The following is a 19,838-nucleotide window of genomic DNA, read 5'->3' as shown; positions in this document are numbered from 1 at the left end:
TCATCTGTCCAGCGTATGCTGGGATACGTTCCAGTCCAATTCGAGGACCAACCCTGAATTAGATTGAGGGGGTGCATCCATCCCTCCATTTTGTAAAACACACAAACACACATACAGGCACACACAATGTCAATCCACCTGTTTGAGTCCTGCTCGTTTCTTTGTTTTCTTTGTTGTTTTATGAAGAACATATTGGGCGGTAAATAGGAAGGCAAACTCATCCGCCATCCCTTTTATACTCAGATAGCGAGCACAGATCCCTGCAGAGGTTACGAGGGGGTTGGAGTAAGCTGAGAGGAATGTGGACTCTTGTAGTTTTGAAACTGTGTTCTTTTATTCATCTCTATGGTCCCTGTGTATGGATGATACTGTTAACAATGACTACACGTTTTTTGACATTTTTTATTAGCAAACTGCAGTGAACAACATCAGTTCACAAAGGTAAGAAAACATCTCTTCCATGAAAGCAGGAGTAGGTCAATGAGCTCACATTTTTTCTGCGTGACTTGTATAACTGCTGTTGGTCCGTCTGAAAAACACAATTCATCTCATCCAGGTTAATAAAGGTTTTGACTGAAATGTGTGGTTTCAGCATGTTTTCCCAGCACATGCAAGAAACATAAAGCCATACGGTCTTTTTATGTCTCTTGTATATTACTGTTCTCTATGTCTCGAAGCAAGCTGTTCTCCCAGCACCGCTGAAATGTCGCCAGCTGTGCCGCGACTCCCCTGGCAGGTCAATTATGAAGCCTGATGAGACGAGATGGCGTCGTATCAGTCAGCTTTTTAAGTACACGTTTGTTTTGCATCCCAAGTAGCTGCATTTAAATTAAAATATGGGGAATGCAATATGTGATATGGCAAATCGACAACATCTGAAATGTGAATAAATTTACCGTCTTGACCTTCAGGAATCCTTGGCATGGCCAATAAAGCAATAATTGGAAGGAATGGATGTCCTTGTTTTCCACTGAAAACAGACTCCCGGACTGTAAGCCTAAATTTGACATATTAATTGTGGTATCCAGTTTATATGACAATTCTCACATTCAAAATGACCATATTTCTATATGGACAGCTTGTATATGACTCAACGTTAAGCAGCTGAATGTAAAATAAAATGTAAATGTGTGGTAATGTATGACCTATTGGGCACATCAGGCATAACTTTTTGTCTACGCCGTGAGCGTTCATTGAGCCCATAGACAAGCTGTTATTTGAGAGCCTCGGCAGTGTCTAGCGTCTGTTACAGCTCTTTCCTGGCAGGCAGCATGCAGTCACCATCCATCTGTGTCTGCGGGCATCAGGCAGCGACACCAGCGAACCATATATGTCCTCCTCTAAACTGGCATTGTACCACTGCACATCTGTATTAGCTTGTCCCGTATGACCTGTTCACATTACAGAACCAAATCCAGTGCACTTCAACCTGAGCGATGGATTGCTGAGCCGGATGCCCTTGACCTTTTATTTCAGGCAATGTCAGGTCGATTGAAATAATAGAACTCCAAGGTGAATAATCTCAGATATAATATAAGTGAAAGAGGAAAGAAAATGTTTCGAAAGCAATGTACGGCGTGAATCTGCTGAAGAAGATGGCCTCTGACCTGACTTTAATTACTGCCCCATTTTTTGCTTTACAATGTGAATGAATTTAGCAAGGTACAGAAAATATGGGTCCCGTGTGGAAACGACAATACAATCCTAAATCCTGGATACAAGACCATAAAGCAAAATCACAGACTTTGGTTATTCTCAGGAAAATGTGCCTTTTGAGGGAAATTGTATAGGTTAAATATTCCCGCTTGGTGTGAAGGCTTATGCAATTTCATTTTTTCAAATATTTAGGCAAAGTTATTGTCAATTTGTGTAAGTATGAATATTTATGTGTATGTCATTTTCGCAATCAAATATCTATGCTATAGCTTGCATTCATTTTTTAAAGTTTAATTCACAAGAGATCCAAGGCTGGTCTTGTTAACTTTTTGTCTGAGACAATATAAGATTGGTTTTGTTGACCTTCTGCCCTACGAGCTCAATATGTCGCTGCTTTCCGTTTTGCTAAGTGCTAAATGTTCTGTTATCGCCCACTCTCTCTTCCCAGCTCCTCATCTCTCTTCACTGTAGATTCAATTAAATATTGCATTAGAAAATAAACTTAATGTTTGATATGCAAATAATAATAATAATAGGTCTTTTGAAAGTGCATGTCTCCAGAATGAAAGAATGATTACATCGTGGAGACATGAGTACAAAATGGTTGTACTCCACTTTTGACAATGAATGGTGGGGAGTACTTTCACCTTTCAGATGGGAAGATCAAGGTTCTGCTAAGATTAGTTATGTTTAGTCTGAAATGGTTCAATTTTATACAACATGCTACTACATATTTTCTTCATGGCAGCTGGTTACACAAGAAGTGACTGCACAAAGCACAGCGTTTCAACGGCTCACATCAGATTGGAGCAAATTATTATTTCAATATGTGGTCCATTGTTTGGTTGAACACAATGTTGTTCAATGTTATTTAATGGCTAAAGCCTTAGTATAACAGTTTGTCAGATTGATGTTACTTCCCAATAATCCTTTTGTAATAAAAGAACATGTCTTCAAATTAATTAATTCTTTATTTTAATCTAGATACATAGATACAATAAAAACGGTTTCAATGGAATTGGATCGCTAGGCAACAGCTCCATATTAACTTCCTATCCGCTTCCTATCATCAGGAAATAAGATTTAGACGTAATTAGAGTTGGGTGATATATACACAGGAGTCATTGATTTACAAAAATTGTAATTAAAATGTGGGCGGCTTGAATGTGTGACAACTTGCTCAATCATTAATGACAGCTGTTTATCTCCCCAGCAAAAAAATATATATAATAATCTTAATAATTCTAAAAAAGGATAAATACATTGGAAGGAGTGTTTGGCTACATATACTTACGTGTGACTGGAAGGCTATTTGTTCTCCTTTCTTCACCTACATGCACACACACACACACACACACACACCCACACACACCATCTAGTCTTTTATTGCTCCATGGGGACCCATTCGTTTTCACATGTAACGTTCAAATTAAACAGCGTGTGCTGGCAGGGGGTTGGTACATCAGATACATATCCATATACAAGGGGAGGCGGACATGTGTTGAATCCTGTAGGTGTTTGAGTGAACAAATGCTTCATGTCACTGAAACTGACGAGAGGAAATATATTGATTTTCCTACAAGGAATATATAGATTTTTCTCATTACAAATCGTCGAGTAGTGGCTTCTGATTGCTCAATGAACATGCTCACTGGTCAAATAGGAAAAGCAGTTACTGTCAGTTATGAGCATGGGGGAAATGTACATATTGCTTTAATTACTGAAATGTAACATTCCCATTAGCAATTGTTTTTCTATGTTGCTATCATTTCAGTACTGCAATGCCCTTGAATTGGTATCTACAGACATCAAGGTTGCGATTATCTTCAGTGTACTCCATCAATGGAGATTTCTTTCGAAAATCCCCTTCGTGCAAATAATCGCGCTACACTTGATTGATGAATTAAGCTTCTAAGAAAGACAGAAATCGTTTGAAATAAATGTTTTTCTGTCCCTTGCCATGCAGCTAACACATGTTTTGACACACTCTTCAAGACTTTTCTTTGCCTCCCCTCATTATTTGTGGATGACTCCCCGCTCTTTGTGCATTAGCACATATACACATTGTATAGTATTACTAGTATTACTCCATCAGTTTGGAAGCACCACTTTCTCTTAGGCCATGTTTTGACTCAACTGGACAATGAACAAATCAGCTGTGTTTTTTTTGTCACTATAGGCCTAACTATAAACCTGAAGCCGGGGACGCATACATGTGTTTGTTATATTCTCCAAATGGTGTTGATTGTATTTCGGTTAAAACTGCTCTGTCTGTTTTATTTTGTGTGTTTTTGCTCAGAGACTGAGATGGACGGATAACAGAACTGGGGGAAAGAAAGAGAGAAGCCAGCATTTTACTAACACCATTGAACTGGACAAACCATTGATTGGATTGCCCTGGAACCCCAGGGTGTGTGTGTGTGTGTGTGTGTGTGTGCATGTACCCAGCATTATATTGATGCTGTAGGTTAATAGGAAGAGGACGTACGAGGCTTTAGAAATGTGGGAGTGTGTATACGCATGTGTGCACTTCTATTAGGCTCAATGTCCTCACAAGGCTCAAGTGATGAGGAAAACTCTCCAAATTGAGTGAACACATGCAATATTCTTTTTTTTTGTGTGATCTGGTTAAATTGTCCAGAAACACAGAGGTTGGGAAACTGTATTCGACACAGCTTTACACTGAAGCCCTTGGAGGAGTACAAAGCGAATATGAGGTTGATGAGAATCTACACAAGAGACAGAGGAAAGAGAAGGCAAGCATGTACTGTGTGTGTGTGTGTGTGTGTGTGTGTGTTGCTGGAGAAAAGAAAGCTGAGGGAGAGAAAAAGCAAAGTGACAAGAAAAAGTGTTGGGATGGATCGGGTGGAGGGTGCTGCTGGTTAGACTGAAGGAGACAAAAAGGATGAAACAGATTTTAAAAAAGGATGCGAGAGCAGGGCGTGCCTTGGGGAAATGGAGGCAATCGATGGAAAAAGATGCCAAAGTGTGTGTGTGTGTGGGGGGGGGGGGGGTGTGGGGGGTTGGGGTGTTGTGTTATATAATTTCAAAATGGCAGCCCTGAATTTCAGAGTCGTCCGTATTCTCTTCTCCAAGTTGTGAAGCTGTGAGTTGCCTGAACCTGAGGGTAAGCCAGAGCATGTTTATGCATCCCGGCTGACAGTTTTACACTGAGGGGATGCTGAATATTAACGGGTCAATCTGATCTCCCTGCTCCTCCAGCCATGCAGAGAAACTGAGTATAAAGTATTGTTTTCCCCGTTTCCAACTCAGGAGATCAAAGTTTTATTACCTTCGCATTGAAAATGCGGAAGGTTATGTTTTGATCGCCGTGTATTTATTTATTTATTTGCATGCGTGTTACTCGCATAACTAAAAGAGTATTAAACCGAATCGCATGAAATTTGGTGGGATGGTTGGTTATTATCCGGGGACCATTTGATTAGATTTTGGGATCGATCGGGTCAAAGGTCAAGGTCATGAAAAGGTAAACATCTTCTTTTTACCATAGCGCGGTCAGTTTTTATCCAATTGGCATTCAACAAATGCCAAAATGTTCATAATTCAATGCCCAATCGTGTGATATGCGAAGGTAGAAGGTATGCACTCTACCGAGTGCCCAATCTAGTTTTAGTCTTTTTTTAATTTTTCTTTGTCCGTTGGTTTGAAAACTGAACGGAGAAAACATAATTGTCAGGGCACACATCACCTGTGCATTGGACTAAAACCTCACATTTCTCATGCCATTATTTGTTTGTACTCACATATACTCTCAAGTATCACTTTTTTTTTTCAACAGTATTTATTTCATAATTTCAATAAAACGCAGAAAAGAAGCTTTTGCGTCTTGCGTTGCCTGCTGAAGAATCTAAATCAAAGCACTTCTCTTATTTATGCTATGGCTCAACTTCGAGCCTCTGGCCTTTTTTTTCTCTCTCTCTCTCTCCACGGATCGCACTTAGAATATGTTATCCGTCAGCCCCTACACACTCGGTTTAAAAAAAAGAGTGTATATTCTGTAGGTTGTGAGTTGGGAGATATGTGTGAAAAGGGAGCTGTAGAATTTGGAGCACCATGCAGACGGGAGCAGCCAAAATAGAGAGGGAATATCAGCAGCACTGGCTGCCAGCCTCACTGAGCTGCTAAGCAGGGCTTAACGATGCCCAGGGGGTTGTGTGTGTGTGTGTGTGTGTGCGCGTGTGTGAGTGCACGTCAGTGTGTATTCTTGTTTTCGCCTTCCTTCTTTATAAGCCCAAAACAAGAGCTCCATATTTCGGGGTCAGATAGAGGCCAACGAGTCTGATTTGCAGAACTTTGTTTGAGGGTTGATAACTTGTCGATTAGTGCGTAAACCATTGAAGTCGATGCATGCCGGTTAATTGCAGTAGGATGATGAAGGGAAGACGCACTTGTTAACTCCTTCATTTCCACGCGCATGGGAGTCCACTTTGGGGTGGTCTCATGGTCACTTAACTGGTGTGAAACTAGACGGCGCCATGATGCGTCTCACGCTGTAAAATGTAACCCACTGATTGGCTCATGGAGGCAACGCATTTAATTGTCCAATCCAGGACCAGAATCCTGATAAATATCCGGGTCAAGGAAGGTCACTTCCTGTTTTGATTGGGTACCAGACAGCGGTGAGTGCACCACGATTGCAACTTGCATTACTTTTAATGCAATTTTATGTTGTCGACTATGCACTATGCTGGCGTCGCGCTTAGCATATTTTGTTTAAATACTAGACCCCCATTTTGTTTTATTTTATGGGTTTTTTGTTTTCCTTTCTTTTTCCCTGAGTTTGTAAGCATTTTGGTTGGTGCTGTTAACATTTTTGTGTGTCTTGAGTTCACTGTTTTTTGTGACCTTCTGTATTCCAAGTGTTTTTTGGTGGTCAGATGCAGATGACCACCACTTATGTATCAGATGGAAAGCTACCCACAAGTTGGATCAACATGGATGACTGCCATCTTTGACCAAGTTTATTTTTCATTATAAATATATGTGTTATTTGATTTTTGTTGAAATTTCAGTAAAAACCCTTAAAACTGAACTATTTGATTTGGTGTTTTTTCCCACAAGAATTGAGCTCCGGAGCCGAACCTGGTGACACGTCCATAGACTTTGGTTAAAATTATTAAAATAGAGCCACAGGTTACAAACATCCTGCACAAGCGGCACACTCTTTCTGCAGAATCGGGAACGACTGACGGGGAGGAATCTCACCGTGCGATCCGAACAGATAATGAACTGCACACTATCTCCCAGATCACCTCTTGTTTCCTGGGTGAATTGTCGACCTGACCGACCCGCAGTTGCCAGTGCGTCAGTCTGGGCATGTTCTCTGAACTTCTTTCTGCGTGGCAGGGTTTTTTTAAATTTCTTTTTTACACCATGAACGATGCCGCCTCATTGAAATGCTCCAGTAAGCCATGCCAGTGAGCCGACACAGCCAGGCACTGGAGTTGGGATGGAAATGGCATGCAGCCACACCATTCACTCCTGTAATTAGATACATGCCACAGAATGCCAAAATGAATGCCACTATAAAGGTATCACATCCTCTTCGGAACTCCTGATATCAAGCGTCACCCAAACATAATTCATCCATGAAGGTGGATTCAGCTTTTTCCAACTCAGGCTGGGAATTAGAATTCAAGCCCTGAACACTGGCGGTTTATTTCATTAAATAAGTTGTCATATCAACCAAATTCAGGAATAATAGAGGAGAATAATGATTAGCAAAATGTACTTCTTTTTTTGTGCAGTTTCAAACCTACAGTGCTTCTGGTTCCAGACGGAAGCACATCTAAAAGCATCTGAGTTACTAAAGCAGACGTTGCTTGGGAGACAATGCCATGACTAGTTGTCATAGTATTTTGGAAAATCATGGAGTTTCTTGCAGCAGAGGCCAGCTGGTCAAGCCCCAAAGCTGATTATTTTGGAAATGGGGGTGCAGGGTGTGTGTGTTTGTGTGTGTAGAGGTGTGTGGGGATTTCTCAACGAGAGCTCGAGGCCGATCTCTTCCCAAGGGCTGCTGATCAGAAGGAAGAAGAGTTATTTTAGATTTTAGTTCACCATCACAATTTCCCCCCCAACATTTACCATTTCAGAGAGAAAAGTCATGGTGTACTTGAGGAATGTGATGTGTGAAATCACTTGCTTACATGAATAAATCTCTTAAATATAAATATAAAATGTTGGTTTCTCGTTTTCACAGCACAATTATCATTCAGAGTTCAGAATAATGATGTTTGCCATATCTATAGAAAAATACAAAATAAATAAAAGGTGCTATTTTTCCAATTAATTTAATTTAGTTTTGTGTGTTTTTTGCCTCTTTTTAAATTGTATTTCACGGTTATCGCCTATAACCGGAATGCCGAAGTCTGAGATTTTGTTTACAGTGTGTTTGTAATTTCCTTCAATAAAGTTGTGAAATATATGGATTTTTTTTTTTTTAAATCAAGTTGACTACTGTATGACCAACTAAAATAAGACTATCACGAAAACGTATTTGTATGAAAATATATATATCAGTGTGGGTTCATAAACAAATTAGACATTTTTGACAAAGGTCTCCTTACTGCCAAAAACCAGGTCTTCCTTGCTACACACGTGTGTGTATGTGTGTAGGTGTGTGTCTCTCTCTGAATGTGTGACTTAGAGAGAGGTGCGTGTGGGCTCCACTGACCTCGTCTGACCTTGCTCTCCCCTACTGTCATGAGTGGGCACACACACAATCACAACGGACTGCTCAGCCCCCAACGTACTGACCACTGGTGTTGTGTCCCGTCGGGAAAACAAATCCTACAGAGACGTTTTACCACCAAAGAAAGGGCCCATGTTGTCCTTTTCCAATTGTATTATATGTGTTGGAGTTTGGTGTGTATAAGTGTGGGTGATGGCATGTAACTAACCGTAGTGCTACTTTGATTGAATACATCTTGTCTGGACACAGAAGTAAGATCTCAGAATTCACCGTTACGTCACAGAGGTTTCTTCTCAAAATAAACATCTGTGTTGACAGGAGACGTTCAGTTTCTGATTGTTACAAATGTTTAGTCTATGTTTAAAATAAACGTTCAGCGTAGGTTTACTCAGTTTGTAGGTTTGCTTACAACAACAAAAGCACTTGGTTAGGTTTAGTCAACTAAAGTACGAGGTTAGATTAAGGCAACAAAAGTAATAGGTTGTATTTAGGTGACACACGTACGAGGTTTAGGACACACACATATTTGATTAGGTCAAGGCCACAAAAGTACAAGGTTAGGTTAAGTCAAAAATAAACTTTGTTAGGTTTAGGCCTCAAAACTACTCGGTTAGATTTAGATAAAGAAATCAACTGGTTAGGTTAAATTAACATTTTACGTAAGTTATGTCACAAAAGTAAGGAAAAATAAATCAACAATGACTTGGTTTCATACACAAACAGGAGTCTTATGGGCGAGAGTCCTATGTTGGTGTAGGTATCATCATCGCCTTCTCTTATCCTGTTCAACGCCATTGCTTTTACATGTTAAAAGTATTCAATTAAAGAATATATGATTCTATTTTTTTATCTGATGTATTTCCACATCCTGCATCGCACATACCTTAGTAGTTCTAACTTTAGTCACAGATAAATCTACCACTAACACTATCAAAAATATTTCCAGGCACCCACAAGAACAAGAAAAACACATTGCCAAACAACACAATAAGGAGATAAATAACTGATAGCTGACTGCTGAGGGATGGTTTTAGGTTTGGGGGCGGATAATATTATAAAATTAAGCCGACGACACTTCCCTCCGAGACAACAACAATTTCTGGCATCCCAGAACCACCTCCACACCCGCTGTCAGTGCTAATCAGACCCCCACATGCTTAAAATACACAACCAACATAACCACCCTGGCGTTACACCTTCGGGTACGGTTGTGCTTGGCAAGCAATGTTTATTGTTTACTGCAATACGGGCAACATTTGAGATTTAAAGATGCTAAAATGAATGCCACCAAATAGCAGGTGGGGATTTGTGCATCTATCAGGGTTGACAAAAAAGAGGTTGCAGTGGGGTCACCGGAAATCTGAATGTGTGTTTCTAGCTGTGGAGAGTGTGGTGTGAATACATGCATGTGTGTGTGTGCGCACGCCTGTACGTAGGTGCGTCTGTGTGTGTAGATGAGTGTGGGAGGTGCCAGCAGGGTACGCCACAGGAACATCACCCAGAATCCCTCAGTTATCAAAAGACCTAATTGCACCATGAACATTAGGCAGGACGAAAATAGAAAGAGGAATAGGAAGAAAACTGTGAGGAGGATAGAACAAAGAGGGAAAGGCTTGGAGAGAGTGAGAGAACACGAGTACTGAGTGCATTTTCTTAAACGCGAACAGGTAACACTGAGAGCATGACGTGAGAGAACAGGGAATGTTGATAGAAGCGGGGATCAGAGCCAAGATGCCATTACATTATCATCTCACAGTTTTGTGATCCCATATATATACGTAAATTAATTCAACACACTTTGAGGAATCATGATGATAGGACACTCGTTTAGAGAGCCTTAATATGGGGAGAAGGATTCACTTCAACACATATTTACCCAGAAAGCAGACAAAGACTTTCACAGTTATGGTGTGAAGAGTTGGCGGACGGTGTTTGTGTGTGTGTGTGTGTGTTTGTGTGTGTGTGTGTGTGTGTGTGTTTGTGCCGCAGATGGAGGCGTACAGTTAATACATATTCACACTTTGAAGATGCGTGCACCTACAGTGTTTTGAGGGACTTTATTATTAAAGGGGCTATTATGGGCATATTTCGGAACAGACAACTGTTACCGTCTACGTCTTTAGACTGTTCCCTTTGTTCAGTCATATTTAGTGTTCAACCAGAGAGGATATTCAGTGAAATAGCATCCTGAACACCTGTTGGTTATAATAGACCACAACTAAACAACACTAGCAATACATGTGTATACGTAAGATACATTTATGTGCATTGCACTTCTTAAACCCATTATTACAATGTGGGTCCCTGTTACAAATAACAAAATAAAAGAGCTTGTTGTAATAAGAGGAAAATACACAATTAGTAGTAAGTGCTGTTAGTGTTTCATGGTTTGGTTACACTCTTCCGAAGCCATAGGTATAGGCAATGATGAGAATCATTGACTAGCTTGATTAAAAAATATATGAAACAATCGCCAAAATCTAGCCCAGTGTCGCAAACTCTTTCGAGCAACGCTGGTTCGCCAAGTCAGCGACACTGACAGCCACGTGCATCCCGCCAAGGCAACTCCCCCAACATGATACTTATTAAAAGGATTGTACTCACAGCGGTTAGGCTAGCTGCTCGAACATATGAGCAACACGGAAAGGGTGCGCTCAGGTAGAACGTTAGGAAGGTATAGGTAAACAGCTAGAGCCATCCAGTTAAAACATATGTTTTAACTGGATGGCTAGTTGTAAAATATATATATATATTAAAACATTTTATTCATTTATCGCGTTTTTTGAGAATAAAAAAAAAATGCAACATTGTTTTTGAAGATTATCCCAATGTCAAATGCCCCTCTTACTTAAGTGTGTGTGGGGGGGGGGGGGAGAGAGAGAGAGAGAGAGAGGCGTGCTGCAGGGAGCAGCATTCAAACCTTACACGAGGAAGCGTTAACGAGGTAGGAGTAATAAAGCTATTATTCTGAGCGGCAGTGGGGGTTCACCTGTGGAGGTTTCTGTGATTGGAGAGACTTGCGCTTCACTCCGCCCCCCTCCTCCCCTCCGCAGGCTGCCCGCCTCCCCAAACCAGGAGCGAACGCACTCCTCACTTGCTTCCGCCACCCGCGCGCCGCATAACATGAGCTCTCTTCCCATCAAGTGGACGTACGACGATACAGATGGTTTCCCAACGGCGTCTTGCTTCATGCTGACCGAAACTGCTGTTATTTAGAAGAAATATACCCCCCCTCCTCCCCCCAGTCCCCCTTTTACCGGTTGTGTGTCTTTTTTTTGTGCTGTTCTTTTTGGATGCGCCATGCAATCTCGCCGGTGGAGTTGTGGCATTCGGCTGGTGGCGTGGACGTGTGTTTGGAGTCTGGCGTTGCTCGGTGCGTGGTGCATCCCCGCAAATGAAGGTAAAACCCGCACAGACACTTGGTGACACCGCTGTGTGGTTCCGTGACTTTAACGTGCCACTGTGCCCCGGCAAAGAAAAGTCGGTCTCTGGGACTCCAGACCGCGCCAACAGTTTTCCGACAATGTTTCTGAAATTAGTTCGAGCAGATATTCTGATTTCATGGCAGCTGTGTCACCGAAAGTGTAAACCACAGTGTGTTCCGAGACTGTAAGAAGGACCTTTGATCAGAGCATGCGCGTCTCTCCAGATAACCAGCCTGGTATCGCCGACAGACGCGCAGTGGTTCACTGGGATCTTCTTAAGCATCGTCCTGTGCAGCTCATGCTGTTGTATTGGCGTCGTCCTTTAAGTGCTTTCATTTTTTATGAAAAATGAATTTAAAATGAAACCAGTATGAAGTCTGTCATTAAACTTATTTTTTGAATATCTCTTATGATAATTGGCAACTTTCGGGTTTGTGCTGCGATATTTCTCTTGATTCAAGAATATTGTAGGTGTAATGTAGTCTAGACATTCTGTCTTTAAATATGCTGATTAAATCATATTAAAGCTGTGATTTCAAATGTTACTTTTCTTGCAGTTTCACTTTGCACCACCACATTATCTGACGCAATTATTGCCATAGGCGTACGGTGAAAACTACATGTTTACTTCTAAATATATATTATGGATATTTGCAACGAGGCTTGAAGTGAAGATGGACAGATGGGAAATAAGTACAACGTATGAATGTGTCCAATATTGTTCCCACGCCATTGTCCGCACATTGAGCAGCATTTTAATAGCTCGAGATGAATGCCATTGTTTGGGGGCCACTAGACAGCATTATCCGGGAAAGAAAGAACATCCATCAACCTGCTTATTCTTCGCGAGGTAGAATTATTGTATTCAGTTTAGCTTCACAAATGCGTTTCCCAAAGTGGGACCAAGTTTACCTGAAATACAAATACTCTTTGTGTCAGTGTGGTCTGAATTATATTACTGTGGGTTGTTTTGGTTTCATGGAATAAAAGTACATTTTGTGCATGCACTGGCAAGTTCCACAAAAAAGGGTGAAGTTCAGTACAATCACATGAAAGAAGGTGTATTTTACTTTAAATCTATCCCAGCCAATTACTCGTGATGTTTGTTGTCTGTACCTGCAGTGGAAGATACTTGAATTTCTGCTTTGTTAAAATCCAGCTTCAGGCTGTGAGAAGTGTGACTCATTGGCAGCTGGGATCATAAGTTTATGTGTTGACTGCAGTGAGAGAAAAGAAAGTCCTCAAAAACACATGATCCATCCCTCACATCATCTGTAATGAGCCAGGTGTTGCCTTTCCCCCAGATGTCTTCATTTATCCCACCTACCCTTTTATGTCCTCAGCAATGGCACATTAATATATATGTTTTTATTTTTTTTATTTTCTGTGAGTGCTCTCTGTCAAACTTGAGTGAAAAAATGTCCTGTTTTATTTTATTTTAAAACTCTTTTAACCCTTGTGTTGCCTTCGGGTCATTTTGACCCGATTCAATATTTAACCCTCCTGTCGCCTTCGGGTCAAATTGACCCGAAGGCAACACAAGGGTTAATACAACAGCAACTCAGCCTTTTTGCCAGATTCAACACACATTTTTTTGCGAATGTGGCACATATTTATATCGCAATGCATAATCACACATCAAATGTATGATTGGAGCGGAGGGTGAAGCACATAATTAAACTAGCCGATATCCTCTCATTGGGCTAATTTATTGTAATTGAAAAAGTCACATGAAACCCATTTTTCAGCTTTTTTTTTTAGACATCTTGGAAGAATCGGGGAATTCGGCAATTGATGTTTTAATGCATGTGAATGGAATAGAAAAGGCCCTGATGCCTCCTTAATAACATTGAGCAGTGAGGACCGTTACCCTGCAGTGGGGGTCCACTGCTCATGACTGATATACTGCTGGGAAGAAAACTGTACACACTCCGCCAGCTTGATTAATTCTCTCTGCTGAAGCTAATCCATTCTTATTAAAATCAATCAATTTGATACAACTACGATGCAGAGGCAGATGCCACGAGTCTGTTGTAGATCTTCTTCTTTTTTGGTCCATTAATAATAATGTCTGACGAATAAGGGCTGCGTGAAGTGAAACTTTGGGGAGTTTAAAACTCATAGCGTTGCTTTTAAATGGTAATGGCGCTGGTGAAATGAGGACGCTAGATTCTGGTTGTAGAACTACAGTAAGCGGCTCGATGGAAGTACATTGTTTGCCCGCTTACCTGGTTCACGCATCATAACACACGGATGGGAAAATAAAGGCAAAGGGTGAAGCAGATTACTTACTTTCCTTTGCTTTCAGAAGTGAGCTAGAACATGTTTTCAGAGAAGATTGTATTGGTGGTTACTGAGGTCAAGTTGGCACTAAAGCCCACCCGCCTGCTAGATTACTACAAATGTGCAATTAAAAGTAAATGTCAGCCATGTCGCTTTTCGATATTCAGCGATAATTGCAAAGAGGATGTCTTCCCAATGCTAAAAAATCCACTTGCTCTCCAAAAGTTTCTTGAAATATTTAGATTATCCTTGAAATAATGTCACAACGAAAGTCTTTCCTTAATCACTTCTCTCCTTTCAATGGTGCTGACTTTAATTATGCAGTTCTGTAGATCATTGTCGCGGCTGAGATCCAACTTGTTCGGTGATTTGATCCTTAGAGAGTGAACGAGGTAACGTGGCCTTTATGATCTAGTTCCGCATCACTTATCTTTTCTTTATGGCCTTATTAGTTGTCTAATCGCCTCCGAAGGACATCTTTTATTATTCTCCGCAGAGCACCGGAGACAGTACAAGTAGTATTTTGTGTGTGTGTGTGTGTTTTGGGAGGGGTTGCAGAGCGAGTGTGTCCCGGATACTGAACTGCCTGATTTTATTATTAATGTTTTGTTCCGCACCCTTCACTTTCCCCAATGTGGGCGTCTATTCTTTTGTTGGGACAGATTTGATAAGAGGATCGGCCGTCTTGTAATAAAGCTTATCATAGGACTGAAAATATATGGTGCTCAACAGCTGCTTTCAAAACATGGATAGTATTTATGAGGGTAAACCTTTGGACGATCGATTATCGCTTGCATGGAGTTTTGGTCTTTGCTCTGTATCGAGTCTGCGAGAGGAAACTTCTATTGCTGGTCGCTCCAAACAGGAGCCAGAAGCAACACCGGGGATATGTCGGCTGGATGCTCATTAGATATTCACTGTTTTATTATTTGTTACCAACATGGCTGCTCCTTGAAGTTTTGTCATAAGCAATGGAAGAGAGGTGTGAAAACATCTAGCGATGTGGAGTCCAGTGTCCTCTGTATCTAGCACTCACTCAGGATGTAAAATTGGAAGATCCCATGGCAAAATAATCAAAATAATGCAATGTGAAACATTTTAATTGTCAATAGTGTGATATCCATACCGTTTGTCATGGATGGGCCATTAGTTAGGCATTTCAGTGTTTGTTATTTGCATAGCCAAATTTCAAAAAACATTTGAACTATCGCGCTCATTGGAACATTATTTCCATATCAAATATTTAGAATTTGCAAATGGGAATATTTTGTATTGTTGGCTGCATTGCTTGTCAGCGTGATCACATTTCATCCCAGAATTTGTCAGGTGAGTGGACAAAGTTATGAAGACGGCTATGAACTACAGTTTGAATCCACGGTCACTTTGAAAGAGTGCATGGTCTCTCAACTTTCTCTCCCATTAGAGGAACCCAGACGCTGATCAGAGTTACACTACTGGGTCAACTGGGTCCAGTGTGGATGGTCTGTGAGCGTAGACAACCCCACACAGGCATATTGCATGAAAATGTCCATTCCTCTAAGAGTATTCTCCAAATACCTCATTAGGTTATATGGACTGCTTTTCATTTGTATTGAAGCTCCCAACTTATTTATTTCCATGTACAATTGAAGTAAGGGTCTATTGTGATTTCTAAAGCGTGTCATTTACAAGTGGTTAAATATTCTGTGGAGGTTCTGAGAGGGAGATATCCAAGACCAGTTGGAATGTAACGTTTCTATTACCAGTGCTGAAATGTCGAGCTCTCAATCTGATCCCATTACGCGCAGACGGGAAGCTTCACAGCGGAGCGTTCGGTTCCACTCTCTCATTTAATGTTTGAGTGCACACTGTGTCAGACACTGAACAAGCCAAACGTTATCACAGATGAGACAAAGAGAGCCGACCTCCGGCCCGACAGAGCAGCGAGACATTCGCACGGAGCGGCAGGGAAGATGATGTCGAACTCACGAGACTACGTGGTCACCAGGGCTCGGCTTATTGCACTTGACAGCTTTCAATGAAAAGGGGATGATGGATTAATGGATTGGTTTGAGCTGAGCGCACCAATGAGGCACTGGACTACTCGGAGGGTAACGTCGGCGGTTTTTCGGTCCACAAGATGCACAAAAGAGTCAGACTAGATAATAGCCACTCTTATTATCTCAACACTCCACAAACGCGAAATGTTATGTCGACTCACGATGCCGCTGTGAAACTACTTAAAACTGAATTCCTTTCAAATGTTCACACGTCTTCATTTAAGACCAGTTTAGTATGTTACAGAAATTGAAAGTGGTCATTAGTGGAAAGTGGTCAGCCTATAACTGAGTGTGAATGAAATATAAATGGCCTGAGTCGTGACATCATCTCTAAGCTCTGGTCTGAGGGCCCACAGTTATCTTTTAATTCTCACTTTTGTGATTACGATTGTGTAATTTCTCCAAACTCTCATCCAGATCTACACAGCAGTCAGCCTTCGTGCTGCACCTCTAACTTTTTATTAGCTGAATACATGCATCGTATGAATATGTTGGTCGTTTATCCAGACTTAATATACTGCCTGTGTTTTTATTCTTTAACAGTGAACCTGCTGGATTCTCGCTCTGTGATGGGAGACCTAGGCTGGGTGGCCTATCCTAACAATGGGGTGAGTATGGCAATTGCTAAGATCTTTCAATCGTTGGTCAATTGTAAAAGAAGAATACATTTTGACGAATGTTGTTGTGGTGACACCTGAAACATTTGTCGTGTCGTCTTTCTTGATCGGTTGCCTGTTTGGAGGCTCCTGTTGAGTAGAAATGTGTTCTTGTGGGGTTTTTTTACACCTTATTACATGAAGTTCAAATATATTTGTAGTGGCTGAGCAGATTAATTACCCATCCACGATAAACTGTAAATGGTCCGTCCAAAACGAATCATCAGCTCCCCCTCGTGTGCTCAGGCACCTGTGGTGTTATTATTTCACTCCCAAGTACAGGCTCTTCATTTGTTTCAAGGTTAGTTCGGGTCATTTCATCATCAAGAACTCTCAGTTCATTATCAGGGTCAATTAAATTCATGAATAAGATGTTGAAAGTCACCACGGGGATATATTATTCTCACGCCAGGAATTTAGATTCCATTACCAAGTGTTCCCCTGGCAAAGGCTAATTAGAGAATCACTCAGTAGAGTTGGACATACTTATTTTGTGGTATTATATATATATATATACTAGTTGCCTACCTCGACTCAGGAGCTAACAGCAGAATCTGCCACCTTTCTTGGTAAAAATTCAATTCCCCAACCTCCGAGGGATTGATAGTGCTGCGGTCGCTCTAAACAGGAATTCATTTGTGCATTCATTTGATCCACATGGAAAATCTCTCTTATAGCCACTACTCCTGTTCGCAAATATGCTGCTGTACATGCCGGACCAATAGTGCTGACCGCGGCGTTTTGTCAGCTCTGGGTATTCAAATCCTGGCCCACTCTGTGTCTGTATGTAGATGGGAGAGATAGTGCTGACAAAAGCAGCCGTATGCACATTTCATATTAATGAAGATGTGATTATGGCACGTGGTTTCTCCAGTGCAATCGCATAAATAATAGCTTTCAGGGGGGAGGGGGGGGAAAAGATGTGATAATGCGACGGAAGGATCTCATAATGACATCCTCTCCCATTAGCTCTTGGGTTTTTATTCGGCAACAGTTTCAAGTGATTCAAATTATTTATTTATATTTCCCCCGGTCAAGTTGACTGACACTAAAAGGACAAACATGTTGGACAAAATGGGTAATGTATTCCCTGTTTGGCATTATGAGTAACAGACGTTATCGTTGCCGGCCAGTATAATTCCCATCATGTTCAACACGTATACGACAGAACCCAATCTGCAGCATACTCTCGCATGTTCTCCACGCCCACGCGTGCATACACACTTGGCAGCAGCAATCTTCCGTGGCGAAATATAATGTTGACGTTTTTATTTAGTCATGTTCCAGATGTTTTTTTTTATCACTCTCTTTCTCCTCCAGCCCCATTATCATCTCTTCTCTCATTCTTCATATTCCTTTGTTCCTCTTCTCATCCCTGCCTCTCCCATCCTTCATTGTCCCCGAACATTCACTTTTACTTCGTATCCAAGTTTTCTTGTCATCTGCTCGTCTGTTCCTTATCCTGCCATCTCCTCTCCGCTCTTCTCCACAAAGCTTCAATGTGCTTTGAAAGTTCTTGAAACATGCATTTGAGCAAAAAGGAGATGTGGGTGAAATAAGGGATTAAAAAAAGGACGTTTGTTTTAATATTGATGGATGACCTTGAAATTTCAATAAACAGATTGTAAAACACGAACATTTTAGTTTAATAGCTTGAGTTTTCACTGAAAACCTCTCTCGCCTCATTTATGATGAGCTCCTTGAACTACACAGAGTTATTCTTCTCTTCTGCATACACAGCCTTCTTTATATACAAGCATAATATAAAAAAACTATTTTTAAAGGCCTTATGAAGTGCCCCTTTTTTAATTTACAAAATGTACTACGGAAGTCTGGCAATGCAGAGAGCCGGGTGTGGAGTGAGACCGTGATGGAGAGATGGAGATCGGCAGACAGTAACAGCTTGAGATGGTTATTACAAACAGCAAAGAGGATTATTAGGAAGAAAACAACCATCAAAGTTTCAGGAATTTACTTGAGGCTCTATATTTTAGTCATAGTTAGAATATGCTGAATTGATAGCATTGGAATTTTAGTTGGCTCATGAAAGTGTGCATCCTCACTATTAATGTTGCAATCTAATACCTCCAGTACTTGTACTTCCTGTTCCCTTTGCGTTGGAGGAGTGCTGGTTGGTAGATTGGGTGGGTTGCCGATCATAAGCATTTTGGTGGATGCTTCTATCTCCTGCTTCCTTAAGCCAAAGTCCAGAAGGAAGCTGCCATTTAAAGGGACGGATCCCACAATATGGATTATTTCATTCTGTCCATCTGTCTCAATTACCTCCCATTTTGCTCCATCTTCATCCAAACATTGTATTGGCAATGACCCCTGGGCCTGTACAGAGGCTGACACACCTAGCCGACCTCTAAGAACATATTGACTGAAGCTGACTGATGACACACATTGGGACGCCTCAAGTCACCTAAATTATTCTGTTGCGTGACAAGAAAACACAAAGACTACTGCCACTACGGGCCTCATGAACTCGCTCGCCTATTTCCCACCACCGTGAATCTGGTAGAATGGGCTTCAAACGGACTATGTGTGACCAAAAGTTGCAAAATGAGACTAAAGTTAGTTCTTTCGTGACCCTGCTTTGCTTTTCCATCGATTTGAGGAGAACATCTCATTGTGATTCTTTAAGCTGTCAGAAAAAATATCACTTTCCCCGTGTCCGGTCTTCAATTATCATCTATGTAACAACAGTCCAGCATCCTAATATTCACAAATGTATTTTAAGAAATAAAGAAAAAAACGCCTCCCATTCCCAGAGAATACTTTGCATCTTTGCTTTCATAAATGAATTATTAGTTCAATCGACTATTGAAACGGTGAACAGTTAATTATCTGAAGACTAATTGACTAATCTCTGCAGCTGTAATTGCAAAAATAGTTTTGACCAACATCGCAATTTAACTCTGATTAGTTTCTATCAATCTAACGGCAATCCTGTCGTTCTGATGGACACACATTGCAATATGTTGCAGGCTTTGACCGAGTGTTTTATGTCCATGTTATTTTATGACATGATTAAATGATCATTGTCATTTAGATATGGGACTGA

General features: G+C 41.0%; 1 protein-coding gene across 1 annotated transcript in view; it reads left to right on the top strand.

Annotated features, from left to right (window-relative positions):
- Positions 1-11,668: 11,668 nt before the first annotated feature.
- LOC130205218 (ephrin type-A receptor 5) overlaps positions 11,669-19,838 on the top strand; it is a 68,396-nt gene continuing 60,226 nt past the window's right edge. Inside the window, exons 1-2 of the mRNA XM_056432442.1 lie at positions 11,669-11,768; positions 16,659-16,723. Of these exons, the coding sequence (XP_056288417.1) occupies positions 11,669-11,768; positions 16,659-16,723 (165 nt within the window). The remainder of the gene's footprint in view (positions 11,769-16,658; positions 16,724-19,838) is intronic.

The sequence above is a fragment of the Pseudoliparis swirei genome, chromosome 15 (genome assembly GCF_029220125.1).
Source record: "Pseudoliparis swirei isolate HS2019 ecotype Mariana Trench chromosome 15, NWPU_hadal_v1, whole genome shotgun sequence".
NCBI lineage: Eukaryota > Metazoa > Chordata > Actinopteri > Perciformes > Liparidae > Pseudoliparis > Pseudoliparis swirei.
The sequence above is the reverse complement of the archived record's forward strand: the minus strand, read 5'-3'. Positions and strand labels throughout refer to the sequence as shown.